The following is a 13,783-nucleotide window of genomic DNA, read 5'->3' on the forward strand; positions in this document are numbered from 1 at the left end:
CTTTCCGGGGGGGGGGGGCAACCGCCCCCCCCGGCCCCCCCGGTGCTGCCGCCACTGATTAAGGAATGAGTCAAATCTTCACTGATTTGGACTGCCAGTTGCTGACTTGCTCTATCATTGATATATACAGATTACTTAAAACTACTTACAACGACGAGAAATACTTAAAGATTGCAAACATTCGGCACAGAACAGCCATCACAAAGCTCCGCATTAGTTCACATAGACTCCACATTGAAAAAGGCCGACATAACCACATTCCTCTGGAAGAAAGAATCTGCCAATACTGTAACTTGAATAAGATAGAGGATGAGTGCCACTTTATTGTTGAATGTACTTTATACAACAACGAAAGAAACGTCCTTTTTGAAAATATACAACTTATGTTCCCAAATTTCCGATACTTGAATACCACGGAAAAATTTATATTTCTCATGCAATTAGATAAGCCATATATTATTGATTCCATTTGTCCTTATGTTTATAACTGTTTTAAGAAGCGAGAAGAAGTTGAACTTGTACATACTTGAATGTATTAGCATGTGTAGAGATGATAAGACACCTTTTTTTGTCAAAATTGTGCCTTATCACTAGCGCTACGACCTGTACTTAGCTTGTTTGAGCACAAATGTACAAATAAAGGTCATTCATTCATTCATTATTAACATTATCATTATCATTACAGGCATACAAAAGTGGAGCAACAAATGGATTTAACCTTGTAAGCAAATCCTGCATTGTTGACCAGCACGTCCAGGCCCCCGTGCTTGTCCTGCAGATGCTGCTTCAGTGCCTGAATACTCTGCTCATTTGTGATGTCCAGCTGGTGGAAGCTGGGGTTCAGGCCCTCAGACTTCAGCTTTTGGACAGCCTCCTGCCCGAGTTTCTCATTTCGAGCTGTGAGTAAAATATCTTTCAGTATTGATGTATTCTCCTATGCAGAAGGTCCAATGTCCAAGACAACAGTCAACAGGCATTTTGGGACAATACGGGACCCTTTGTGTAGGAGAATGCATTGATGATAAAGGTTTAGAATAATCTGGATTATAAAAATGTCATTTCTTCCGAACTAAGAAAAACAATGCTTTAATATAATTACCTGTTAGGTAGACAATCCCATCCAGCTGCTTACACAATCCTCGAACGATCTCAAACCCAATCCCCTTGTTAGCTCCAGTCACCTGGTGATGGGGAAAGGATAGAAAGTGTTAACTGGTTATTCTTTTTACCAATTTGAATTCATGGTTCACCAGCATGATCATTTTTATGTACCATTCTGTCTGCAATCAGTAGAAATCAACAATAAAATGCTTTGATGAGGATATCTTGGTAAAAGCAGTTACTGCCTTAAGAATATTCTCGTCTTCTCAGGTGAAAAGGAGGATTCTTCACACCTTAAATCATCAGTCGTGTTTGTTTGCCTTTATATAATTGATCATACTAGTAATTATATTAAATTTATAATGGTTAAAAGTGACCACTACATCTTTAGATCACAGTAGCAAGTAAGAGATGTGTTTCTAACAAGGACGTTATTGGTTTCTAACCAGTAGAGCGCAAGTGTCAGGTGTATGGTCGTGATCTACTTTCATCCCATCCCAGCCCCGCCTCCCACGCACGAACTCCAAGTATACATACACGTACTGTGTCGAATTTCGTAAGGTATGGTTGAAATTAAAACCTCCTTCAATGGTATGATCTACTAGATTACAAAATAGAGATACAGATCTACAATAAATCTTAAAATTCTCCAGAGTCACACCGGCTACACCAACCACAGTATGTATGGGCATTATCTCCATCGCTTTGTCCCCACACTCACCACGGCTACACGGCTCATCATTCCTTTGCGTCTGAACCCTTTGAGAAGTGACGTAAGCAGATATTTCTGGTACGTTCAGTTTGAAACAGCAACCTAGCTTGGGTTCTTTGCAGCTGTAAATTTGTAATGTCACTGTGTAGTGCAGGCGACCAAATTGTGGGCCAGGTTAAGAATGATACACTATGGACTGAAGGGAGATATACCAATCTATTTCTTTTTCAATACACATGCATTTGACTTTAAAAACACAATATTACTGCTATCTTTACAAATTGTACCGTTAACGTTATACTTAACCTATAACATTTGAGCTTTTCTTTAAAACAATGCATAAAATGCACTCGCAATCAGTTTAAAAACTCGGTTATTACACCCCTTGTGAGAATGTAATCATCCGTTTTACGTAAGAGCCAAAATCAAATAGGTCAGTCACCTGGGTTAGTCCCTGAATTTAGGTCAATGATCTCCAAGCAGATACTGGAGGAAAGTCGGTAACCTTTTATTGAACTATATGTGTCAGCGATTTTGTCAACGGTAGAAACAATTTTTTTTCAGTTCTTTTTCAGTTTGTTTCACTTCTTTGATCACCACATTATCAATTTCAGCATTAAAATTTATCCATATCACAAACATTGATTAACAGCCACCATATTTACTACCACCAGGAAAACCCAAGGCTGTCCTATTTACGCCAAAAAGCAGTTACTGACACTGACGAAAACTAGTGGATGCGAGCTGGAATGTCTAACCATTTCCAAAATCATATCCAGTTGCTTGCAATTGTCTGAGTAACTGCTTTTTGGCATATCTTATTGGTTGTCTGAACTTTGACGGCATAACCTGTCCTATTTCTTTATTTACCTTTGCCAAGTTCATGTTTTCAGTGTGTTTGTCTGTCTGTGAGCGGTATAACCCCAGAAGCCTTGGATGTTTCCTGATGATATTTGGTTGGTGGGTAGGTAGGGGTCAGGAAAAGAAAGCTGCCCCCTCATGGCTTTGTAAGGTACTGCAGAATTTCCGGTTTTGATTTGGTTATATATATATTTTTTTAGTCACCCTTTGTGATTTTATCTATCAATGTACTAATAAAAGAAACACAGGAACATCATTACCTGGGTGTTTGATTTTATTATTGTTATGTCGTATTTCTTCCAGTATGGAAACACATTGCATAACAGAAGAATGACTCTGGTATATGTTCTGTTAAAACATGTAATACAGTATATCAAGGAATGGAAAAGTACAAAACATTTACTGGATTATTGTTTAAAAACAGAAGTCTTAGTTAAGATATCAACATGATATCACAAGAATCATAGGCATAGACACTGTAAGAAAACAGGAAACATTTTCATGAAAACATACAAAACTACCTTTTTTTCAATTTTGACAGGAATCATTTTTTAAACATTTACCACATGTTTAAAGACAATTACAGACAATTCCTGTTTTTTGGGGGGCAATGTTTTGCACAATGCACTAAAGCATGCAGCTTGTACATTGTATATACTGTACAATACTGAATAATTGTTATGCCCAACACACCAGTTTTGTACAGTACAGTAAGCACAAGCCTAAAGATCTAGTGAAACAAAGGATTTCAAGAATTATGATTTATTGACAAAATTGACCCTTATCTATTTGGGTACATTTTATTTCATCACATAAAATGTTCATAATACAACAATTCTAAACATACTGTGGTAATTTACTGACAGTTCATCTGCAGACTTAAAAGCTCATCCTTAAGGACATTACGTGTCTTAAAGAAACAAACAGTGTTCATCTGAAGTCCATGAAGCGGATGTCTGTAAGGAGCATGTATCGCTTTGGGAGAGGTCTCGGGGCAGGAGACAACACTGTCATCACCTGTCTCTCCATGTCTACGTTTGTACTGTGGGCGAACAAACAACAACACTTCATTAGTCATCAGGTTCATTATATCAACCTCTGACCTCTCTGTGCAGGAACTACTGTAATAGCCTGGAGTCCAGCCTTGTCAGTTTTGGTCTGCTCCTGAAGGTCGTAACTCTGCCAACAAGGCAAGGTAGCGACCTTCGGGCGAGGACCAAAGCTAAGAGGCTACAACAGTAAACCATCAGAAGTTGATGAGCAGTGCCTTCTTACAGTTACATGTTACTGCAACAAAAAATTTTCTTCTCCAAATTTCTTTTCTATTGTACAGATATCTTTCTGCTTTCAACAGTGGCTTGACACGACTTTTGAAAGGGGTAGGAAACAGTAAAGATGGAAGGATGATATAAGAAAACGGACGGCAATTACACTAAGTGAAACACTAAGAAATCAGAAAACAAGAAAGGTGGAGAAAACCAGTCTTGTGAGAGTATCATACAATCACTATGAACAAAAATTGTGCCAATAGAAAAGAGCACTTGATTTAAGCGTATTTTGAGTTTTGTAATCCATGTACTGTTTCCTGGCTACTGCCTTGCAAATGTTACATTGACTAGGCTTAAGTGTATTCTAACCATACAATGAAGAATCTTCCTTTAATTTGACTTACACACAGATGAATCCTGCAATGTTGGTATCTATGAGGTTATCCTCTAGTGAATCAGCCATGCTGAGACTGAGCACATGGTGCACGATCTGTGCTCCTGGCTGGATGTGCACCAGTTTGGTGTAGGGGTTCTCCTGCTGGGTGTCCAGGGGAAGACAGGAGTCAGGGAGGGCCGGGGCTACAGAAATACATCAACAACAACATGTCTGGTCAAGAATACCATTTCCTACGTATGTCAGAGATGGCAACCTGGCAGAATCAGATCCTCTACAGTGTCTGTCAATCAGGTTATTGGAAATACGTTAGTGTGGTTTTCCATTTGTAGAATCCTTAATTTTTAAATACATTGATCTAAACTAAAATGTGTTGTCTTTTAAAGGCATATCTTCAAATTTACAGACTCCAATTGGTATCTCTCTACATCTGGTAGAATCACCAATTCTGCCGGTAGATATCACAATCGGAATTTCTACTTCCTTGTCAAGGTCTTGACATTCCACCTACAATGTAATTTGGATTGAAACAAATCATATACAAATACTGTATGTACGAGGGGCGTGCAATTAGTAATGGTCCTGACCCATTTCCCATAGCAGGAGATTAATGAAACTTGGCACAGTTATTAGTCTTTCTCTTCATAGGAATCACCCAGAGTTATGCATTTCTCCCATCGTTTGATGCAGCTCTGGACACCGATTTTGTAGGACACCCCAGGTTGGTCCTCCAACTGATGCCTCATCAATGGCACAAGAGGGACGACCAGGTCTGGGAGCTGTTTCCACAGACTTCCAGCCACGTTTGAATTCAGGATGCCAGCGTTTTACAAGGTCATATGATGGGGCATCATCACCATAAGTTTCATTTATTTCATCAAAAGTCTTCTTTGGTGTGCGTCCTTTCAAATACAAAAACCGGATCACTGCGCGACACTCAACTGGTTCCATTTCACACCTGGTCCATTTCGCACCTGACTAAGTTCAAACACCAGTAAATCAGAAACCACAATTAGTTCAGAGCTGTCTTTTGCAACATAACCCATAGAGATATGAATTATTACACATACAAAATTTCATTTAGATCAGACAACTGGAAGTGGGTCAGGACCATTACTTATTGCACGCCCCTCGTACATGCATACCTGTATGGATATTAAAGATAGACCACTAAAAGTTTGTACACTATTAAAAAAAAAGCACATTTTTTTCTTACCTCCAACCTGGTATAAGCTAACATCAGAAAACTTGACATCAAAGGAGTGTGGGTACAGCGGCTGTCTCACGCCGTAGAAGTACTCCCGCACACGGTCTTCACGGGCGCTTCTTCTGACGGGCTGAGGTCTTTCAACAACCTAGACAAAAAGACGAATTGTCAAGGTGTGATAAAAAAAGCTGAAGATTGGATTTACTCCCATAGGTGAGATGTTCTTTTAGGCACAATCTGACAATGATACTCATGTACATATAGACCTTGACAGCATGTCACTGCAATCACATTTTTTCTCCAGTATCTAGTTAAACAAAGCCACCTTAAACAACTTAAACAAAGCCAAAGCGTGATAACAACTGAGTCAAGAGAGGAAATACCAGTAGGTGCAAAGTGCCTTACAAAGATCACAATATTGGGGCGTGTCTAGGATTCAAACCCAGGACCTACAGACTCTAGGTCTGGGGTACAGAAAAAAACGTTCCACCACTAAGACTCACCCCTCCAGACTTTGGCTGGAGTACAACTTTCACAAAGCCTGGCAGGTCTCTCTTCAGGTCATTGTAGAGCCTCTCCTGGTCCAGAACAATGATGACATCCACCTCAAACTCCCTGGCTGCATGCAGGATGGACTTGTAGCCTTCTCCCTTCACCCAGCCACAGGTGTTGATGATGCAACCACTCACTGAAGCTGCAGGGTAGAGAAATGAAAGTTGTCACCCTGACTTCCTTTGTATAATAGTCTGAACTCTATGGAATTTAAGGTGAGGCCTTACATGTTTGTATATTTGAAAGGAAGTTCACCTTTGAGGGTAATTCATATTATAAGGATTTTAGATGCTAATGTCATACTTCCATCCAGGTCACAGGCTTTTGGGTAATTTTATCTTGAGAAGGATGAGAGGACTGATCACAAGCTTGTTTGTGAGAGCTTTACTTTGAGCACAGATATAGCATACAAACATATTCATAATTATTTAAGTGGACTACTTGTCTAGTTTCATTTATAAAGCCATAGATTTGGAGGAAAAAAGTTGGGCTCTTAAAATCTATGCTATTTAGACAATGAACTTTAAGGATATGCAATTTTTACATTGAAACAAGAAACCACCTTGTCTGTTGAGTTCACATCTCTGGTTGAAGACGTCCGCACACTTGGCAATGATCCGTTCATACAGCTGCATGTTAGCCCCGGGGGAGGCGTGGCCAAAGTGGTAAATCAGAGGAGCCTGTAGGGAGAAACCCTCCTCCACATCCGCTGGTCTCTCCACAAGTATCCCACCTGGGAACATTATCAAAGTTCTTTTGAGAAACACCAAGAGGCTTATAACTTTAAATCTGACACCCAACCCAATTTCTGTACCCCTGGGCTTTACAGAGTTGTGCAATCACTACAGCAAGGGACTTGTCCACTGTTAGTAGTCTGTGTGTTCAACTACCACAATCTTTCCAAAATGCTGATTGCTAAGCAGAGAAAGCAGCATGCAACATTTGTCTTTGGTAGGACTTAGCCAGGATCCACTCTTTCAGAACCTATACACTACAAAGCAAACTTTCTACCTACTTGGCCACTGCACTTTTTATCTAAAGCTCCATTAAAAAGCTTTTATTATTAATAATTTTTCCACAAATCCTTCCCACACCTATTGTCCCAGGAATAGCAATGGACCCTTGACCAACATCCAGGTCCACGAAGGTCGGTCTGCGTCCTAACCTGACTGCGTAGTTGAGGAGAAGACGACAGAGGGTGGACTTCCCTACATCTGTTGGTCCTACGATCATCACCTACAGCACAAGACACAAACTTACATATCAACATTTTATCTAATCAATCAAAAGTGACAAGAAGGGCTACAATCTATTTATACCCAGTAGATTAGACTCAAGTCAAAACAATAAGAAAGCTTTGAAGTACTGGTGCAGATGAAAATATAAAGATTAGCTTTGTACCTTCTATTATCCAAATGTTAAACTGTACATGTTTTGCTATGTATGAGTCAGAATCATTTTGGATCAAGTATCACTTGGAAAATGTTTTTTGTACAATATGTAGAAAACTAGAGAAGAGGGACCTCAGTGTAACTTCAGGACAGATGCCAAGAGTTGGCATGGCCAATCAAAGTGATCTTTTTCCCAAACTCATCCCCTCTCTATTCTTATGGTCAGCTTGTCAGCTGAGATATACACTGTGTGTTCCTGTTCTTACACTCTAGGTTTGAGAAGTCCCTTTTCAAAGCAAATGTTTCGATTAATGATGCATTCTCAGGATACTTGATACTCCTGCATTCCTCAAAAACCTCTAGGTACACATCCAGATCTATGGTCAATATGGATGCAATATGCGCTATATTACAAAAGAAAACTAGAAGATTAAGATCAGGGCTTTAGCCAGCTCGAAATTTTTTTCCGTCAGCCAATTACAATCGTCGCGAAAACCGCGAAAATTAATTAGAAGGACTGAACTGAGACCTTGAAAAACGGGTTTTAATAAGATTATTGTATGCGAAAGGGCGCCGACACACATTGTCAACAATCATAACAATAGCAAAACAAACAGTGTGTGGCTTTTACGGCCGTGGACGGCGTTCCCACGCCGCCTGTAGCTTCCACCAAGGATTTTTGTCCGTCGAGGTTGACGGATCGGTTTTAAAATTTTTCCGTCAGACGCAGCACATTTCCGTCAATTGACGGAAAAACGGACGCTGGCTAGAGCCCTGATTAAGATGCTTACTCTTGGTCCCCGTTTGCCCTGGTCCTGAGCCTGTTGTCTCATCTGCTCCAGAGCTGCGTGTGTGTTTACATACATCACCATCGGGGTGTCCTTGGACACATAGGCAAACTCTGTCCTACCATGGAGGTGGGACATGTCAAGGAAAGTAAGGACAGACTTCTACTATGGTAAAGAGAGCTCTGGCCTACAATGCTATTTTGAGATACACACTTTAGACTATTTTCCATTTTACTTGTACTTACAAAATATGTCATTAAAATCATTACAATAATCACCAAATGATAACAATGTGATACACGACTCTAGTAATCTGTACATGTAGATACCTTACACTTCTAGTGTAAGGTATCTAGCATTTCTGACCGTTGGTCAGTCAGTTGGTCACTTACTGTGACTTAGTATCCACTGTTTTATATTGTCTGTAAAGTTTCCCCACATGATGGCAAATCATTGGTTATTTCAAGACTGTGACAAGAGCTGGTGTATCTGTGGCTGGGCACACCTAACATTTAAAAATCTAGTTAAGGGTAAGCGTTAAGGGTAAAGAATTTGTAAAAGTACTCTATACATGTATGTGCTGTTAAGATTTTCAGTTGAAGGTGCCAAAAGAGAACTCCACAACACAGAAAATGTGTGGGGTCTTATCTCCAGCCCCAGATTATGATATTAAGGCTCCCTGTACAGAAGGATATGATGACCTTGCAGCCATGCCAGGTGAAGACTGCGACTTTGGCACCAGAGCCGAAGGTGAACTTTTTGTTCTTGACCAGTTCTGTTCCAAACACTTCTGCCAGGCCTTCAGATAGCTGTGGACCAAGAGGTAAGGAGTTTTGTCAATCATAAATGTTACACACTAAACATTGACAAAACACAGAAAATTGCTGAAACTAGCTGAACATAATTGTGTGTGCATATTGACGTAAGTCAGTGATGTCCAACTTCAATCTAAAAACATGCATATAGGACTGCTTTATCTCTGAGAACCCAGGGACAAAGTTTCTTAACTTCATTCACATTCTCGACCATTTTACTAAATAATATTGGTTCAGATTTGTCTTGACATATTCATTTTCCAATATCCACATCATCATAAATACTAGTTTGTTTCAAATAATGAACACATCAGTTTGTGCCCCACCTCTAATGTAATGGTCCCTCCTGTCTCGACCTCGAATCTCAGCTCTGTGTCCTTCTCTAGCTTGAACTCTTGGTCCTTTGGCTGGAAATACAAATTTCATAAAGTTTGGCTCAAACTGACGATACAATGTTATAGATGTCTAACGATGAAGTGTAGGGAACACGATAAGGTGATGATGATACCTTGTGTTCGGGTTATTGCAGAACACTTGAGAAGCTGTGGAAACACTTAAGAAAACAATAGACAGACAACAAAGGAAATACACCTAGCCACTTTAGATGCCAAGACTCAACTGCTTTATTTTTAAATCGCCAAATGGGTCGACCTACGAATGAGTGTATTCACTATTCGACGTTAAACGTCCGCGCTCATCTGCAGGTGCAAACATTCGCAATCTATGAACATACTTGTACCCTTGAGGCTTCTTACAGAAGCACAAATTATACAAGGTGGTGATCATGAAAAGCAAATAATTCAACACAACTTGTGAAAAAGCCAGAACCATCAGCTTCTTTATAGTAAATAAGTATCATCAGGAAACCAACATGGCCAAATCAACAATGAACTTTACAAATCTATGTGTAAATGACTTGGTTCTGCCTATCATGGTAGAGAACAGTGTTTGCCATCAGGGAGTATGAACATAAAATTTAAATTCACAGTGACATGTGATTTGTTGTTGTGCACATGTGCCTGTCGACTCCTGTCCGATAACAATGCTAGTCTATCTCGGCTACTGTTTGTCCAAAATACAACATAATATTTCTTACATCTTCTTTCTTCTCTTCTTTATTTTCAGACATCGCTAAAACATCCAGTTCCTTCCCCGTAGTCCGTAAGTTGGCAAAATACGGATAAAAGTTTGGAAAAACTCGAAAATTTCATCCAACCCGCGCCATTTGCACCGCTGCATGATGGGAAAATGAAGTCTGAGAACTGACTAAAATACCTTAAAATAATTCTAACTAGTTTTTCAAATATTAAATAATGTACATTTCACCAGCATACAAAAGACTTTTGCACAACTTTCATTTTTCTATAATGATGTTTAAAAAGAAAAATTTACCTTTGACCTAACTTTTGACCTCTGAGGGAGTGCCGGGAAATTTCTGGAATTTTCATATGTCGTCAGAGTGAACTCGAAGGTGTCATAAAGATCGCTATTTTGGTTCAGTTTCACCCAGAAATAAGGGTGAGAACGGCCGGCAGTGATAACAACAGGTAAACAACGCTTCTCTTGTCATCTAGGCAAGTTTAGTATGTTTCTAAATGCTCTTTTTCTGTAGTTATATGGTGAAATTTGATGATCCCTTTTGGGAAGTTCCGGTATATTTATCGGTTTCGCCTCGACTGACCCTTGGTCAGTTTATGGCTAAAGAAAGCACCGGTGTCCTCAAGGGAATATGTTTGGAACAGCATGTTTTGGTAGAAGTGAGAAGTAGTCAACTGTAGGTTGAAATTAAGGGAATGTGGGCTTTTATTGGAAGAAGAAATGAAGGTAAGAAAAACATTGTTTGTTTTTTGTTATTCTTAAACGTAACGTTATGAAATCTTACATACTGGCAACATGTTATGAATATCAGGCTAACTTTTTTTCGTTCATTCCCTCTTACATCGAAAGGGATTGAATTAGCAAGCGGTCATAAATCCTTGCTTGTAGTTTGTGTCTTCAAGGAGATTTGGGCACTGGCACTGGCCCAACATACATATATCTGAGAGCTTTACATACTTCTGAATGTTGATACACATGTACAGACATTGACAGGTATTCTTCAACTGTGGCGACGTTTGTAGCAGAAACTATACCGCATTATTACCCTATTTGTTGTAAGTCTGTGCAATATTGTTATTTGACAAAGAGTTATGTACACTTCCCTCTTTATATTTCAGTTCCTAAACTTGTACTACAGTTTGTATTAAGTAGTCAAATCAGCTTAAGACAAGAAGACCACTCGGGCCATCAGGGGACTGATAAAACCTGGTCTATGTGAACAGGTGTTTACTGTGTGTATATGAACAGGATTCGTAATGCTTGTGTCACTGGGAAAAATTGACTAAGGGACCTGTCACCACAAAAAAAGTGGTCACAATGGCTAGGTGGTCCTTGTGTTGACTGTACAACTGATATGCGATACTCATTTCAATTTCAGGAAAGTCCATATTCAATAGTCGTTTTGAAAATAACCATTCTATCCCCACTGCCAGCCTTTGACATGCTTCACTATGTGGGTTGATAGTTGACCTCCGAAAGTGAGAACAGACAACAGACCGCTGGGTAGAAAACAACCACAGAAGCCGACAGTGACCTCATACGGAACAAGAACAAATACAGATATCCGTCACAGATGTGAAAGGAAGGAACTGCACCAGCCAACCAGGTTTCACTTTGCAAACTGAAAGTAACACAGCAATGACAATGGTGACCCCGTAACAGCAGAATATGCCTGATGTCTGAAAGTTAGACTATATAATTGACCACACAAACCTCAGAAACAGACATTGACTTTCTAAAATATAAAAGCATGCTATACAAGTATCTGCCACAGATGTGCCAGGATGGAGCTACAACAGCCAACCCGGTTTTGCCTTAGAAGGTAGCATAGCAAAATGGAGTCAGACATACAAAATATTATTGGATATAGCTGTACCTTTCCACCAAAGTTTTTGTTTTTTTGTAACTGCAAGTCAATATGCAGGTTCTCCAGAAGCCTAGTCTCATTGTCATACAAGAAAATTGTAAATGGATTTTAGTTTGCTAGATTTAGTTTCAAGGCAGAGAGAAAATGCAGGGTTTGTGGCAGTTTTGGTTGGTGGTCTTTAGTTCGTGATAAAGACGTCTCCAAGAAAACAGTGAACACTGCAGGGAATAGAAATATTCAGCTCACCAGAACATTTGCTATTCTTACTTTTGGGCACATTCTGAACATATCAAGTAATTTTGTTTCTGCTTGATAGCACGCTTTTTCCCATTTCACACTCGTAACAGTATTAAGAGTTTTTATACTCATTCCCTTATAGACATGATTAGAAATGTTGTCACCATACTTGTATCTGGCACCTTGTGGCAGAGAGACACTAGTGACTGTACTGTTTACCTTTTTAATTAGTAACAAAGTATACATATAAACCATTATGGAATCTTCCCCAACTCTAAATATTATGCTGTATATATATATTTGGGAGAATGATTTTGCTGTATGTTTTCTGGGAGGATAGCCATTTCCATCCTCACTTCAGTACACAGACACAATTGAAATGTAGTGTGATGATGATAAGTTGAACATTGTGCATCTGCGTTGCTGCCTACATGTATATGCATGTAAAGGTAACCAGTTTATAGTATAGCTTGTTCTATAGAAAACTGACTGAAATGTACATATAACATTGTTCCATGACTGACAGGGACAGAAAATGGAGGTCTTCCAGGCCATAAAATTCTGCTGTAGTCAAGATCTGTTTCCGGTATAAATCTAAATCACCTTGTCTTTCAGGTTTGTCCACATATACTCACAACAGGTCACCCGAATTATGCAGTCTTCGACCTACTTTCACTTCAAAATGTTACCTTTACTTGAGAAAAGTATATGGTCATCTGTGAAGTATTTTTAGCTATGAACAAAAAGATGTGTAGCTTTCTAGCTCTGGTTTAGTGTGGGTTAGCTGTAAATTTTTTCCAAAGTACAGTACATTTGTATGTACTTATGTTTTATATAAAGGTCCCTGTTTTATATCATGATGGAAGAAACAACCAGAAAAAAAATTATTACAAAGTGTACTGTATCTGCAACTCTGTAAGTATAAACATATATACTAAGACAGACTCATAATATTCTGTGCCGATGTCTAGCTTGACATGTACACCTTTTCAACCATGGGCAATTATGTAATGCTTGGGCTTTATGTTAGATGGACAAGATTACATACCACTTGTTCAAAAATCTGTCTTAAGACGAGATGCAGTCTTTAGGAAAGATATGCTAAGACCATACTGTATAAGGACACCCGGACCCAAGGCCTGTGAGTGTACAACATACCAAGTGTGGTGAACTAAGTATGGACTATTTATAAACATGGACATGCCATGGTCCAAAGTGGGTTTGCCTATAGGAACAACACGGTGGTCCTTCTACAAAATCTGGGCCACAGATGTTGGTTTGTGTAAGCTGGAGTTTGAATAGTTACAACTGACATTTGCCAGTTAAGATTAGATATCCAATATGTTTATGTTGTTCTTGCTGTATTGAATGTCTCAGTCATAATACAGTAGAAGCCAGTTAATTGCACAACGGATTAACGCAATACAAAACCTGTATAACGCAGACATCTGTTAACTACACGGAATCCCAAAATCCCAAACTGGTACGGTCC

General features: G+C 39.3%; 3 protein-coding genes across 10 annotated transcripts in view; 1 reads left to right on the forward strand and 2 right to left on the reverse strand.

Moving 5' to 3' along the window:
* LOC118423978 (carbonyl reductase [NADPH] 1-like) overlaps positions 1-2,002 on the reverse strand; it is a 5,645-nt gene extending 3,643 nt beyond the window's left edge. Inside the window, exons 1-3 of the mRNA XM_035832346.1 lie at positions 1,823-2,002; positions 1,100-1,181; positions 719-897 (exon numbers count right to left, since the gene is read on the reverse strand). Of these exons, the coding sequence (XP_035688239.1) occupies positions 719-897; positions 1,100-1,181; positions 1,823-1,843 (282 nt within the window). The 5' untranslated portion in view covers positions 1,844-2,002. The remainder of the gene's footprint in view (positions 1-718; positions 898-1,099; positions 1,182-1,822) is intronic.
* Positions 2,003-2,930: 928 nt separating this feature from the next.
* LOC118423976 (polyribonucleotide 5'-hydroxyl-kinase Clp1-like) lies at positions 2,931-10,343 on the reverse strand. Its single transcript, XM_035832344.1, has 10 exons — positions 10,186-10,343; positions 9,416-9,496; positions 8,970-9,083; positions 8,278-8,403; positions 7,190-7,331; positions 6,658-6,828; positions 6,047-6,237; positions 5,553-5,691; positions 4,347-4,521; positions 2,931-3,716 (listed from the first exon to the last, which is right to left on the reverse strand). Exons 1-10 carry the CDS (start codon positions 10,216-10,218, stop codon positions 3,605-3,607), a joined length of 1,284 nt encoding a protein of 427 aa, XP_035688237.1. The 5' UTR covers positions 10,219-10,343; the 3' UTR covers positions 2,931-3,604.
* A 142-nt stretch (positions 10,344-10,485) lies between these two features.
* LOC118423933 (dnaJ homolog subfamily B member 6-like) overlaps positions 10,486-13,783 on the forward strand; it is a 19,159-nt gene continuing 15,861 nt past the window's right edge. For 5 of the 8 annotated variants that reach the window (XM_035832248.1, XM_035832256.1, XM_035832258.1 and 2 more), the window contains exon 1: positions 10,486-10,636. The gene's annotated coding sequence lies outside the window, so the exon portion shown is untranslated. Of the gene's footprint in view, positions 10,664-10,728; positions 10,914-11,620; positions 11,794-13,783 lie in introns of those variants that run through there. The other 3 variants (XM_035832253.1, XM_035832251.1, XM_035832254.1) reach the window with 3 other exon arrangements.

This window comes from Branchiostoma floridae, chromosome 10, assembly GCF_000003815.2.
Source record: "Branchiostoma floridae strain S238N-H82 chromosome 10, Bfl_VNyyK, whole genome shotgun sequence".
NCBI lineage: Eukaryota > Metazoa > Chordata > Leptocardii > Amphioxiformes > Branchiostomatidae > Branchiostoma > Branchiostoma floridae.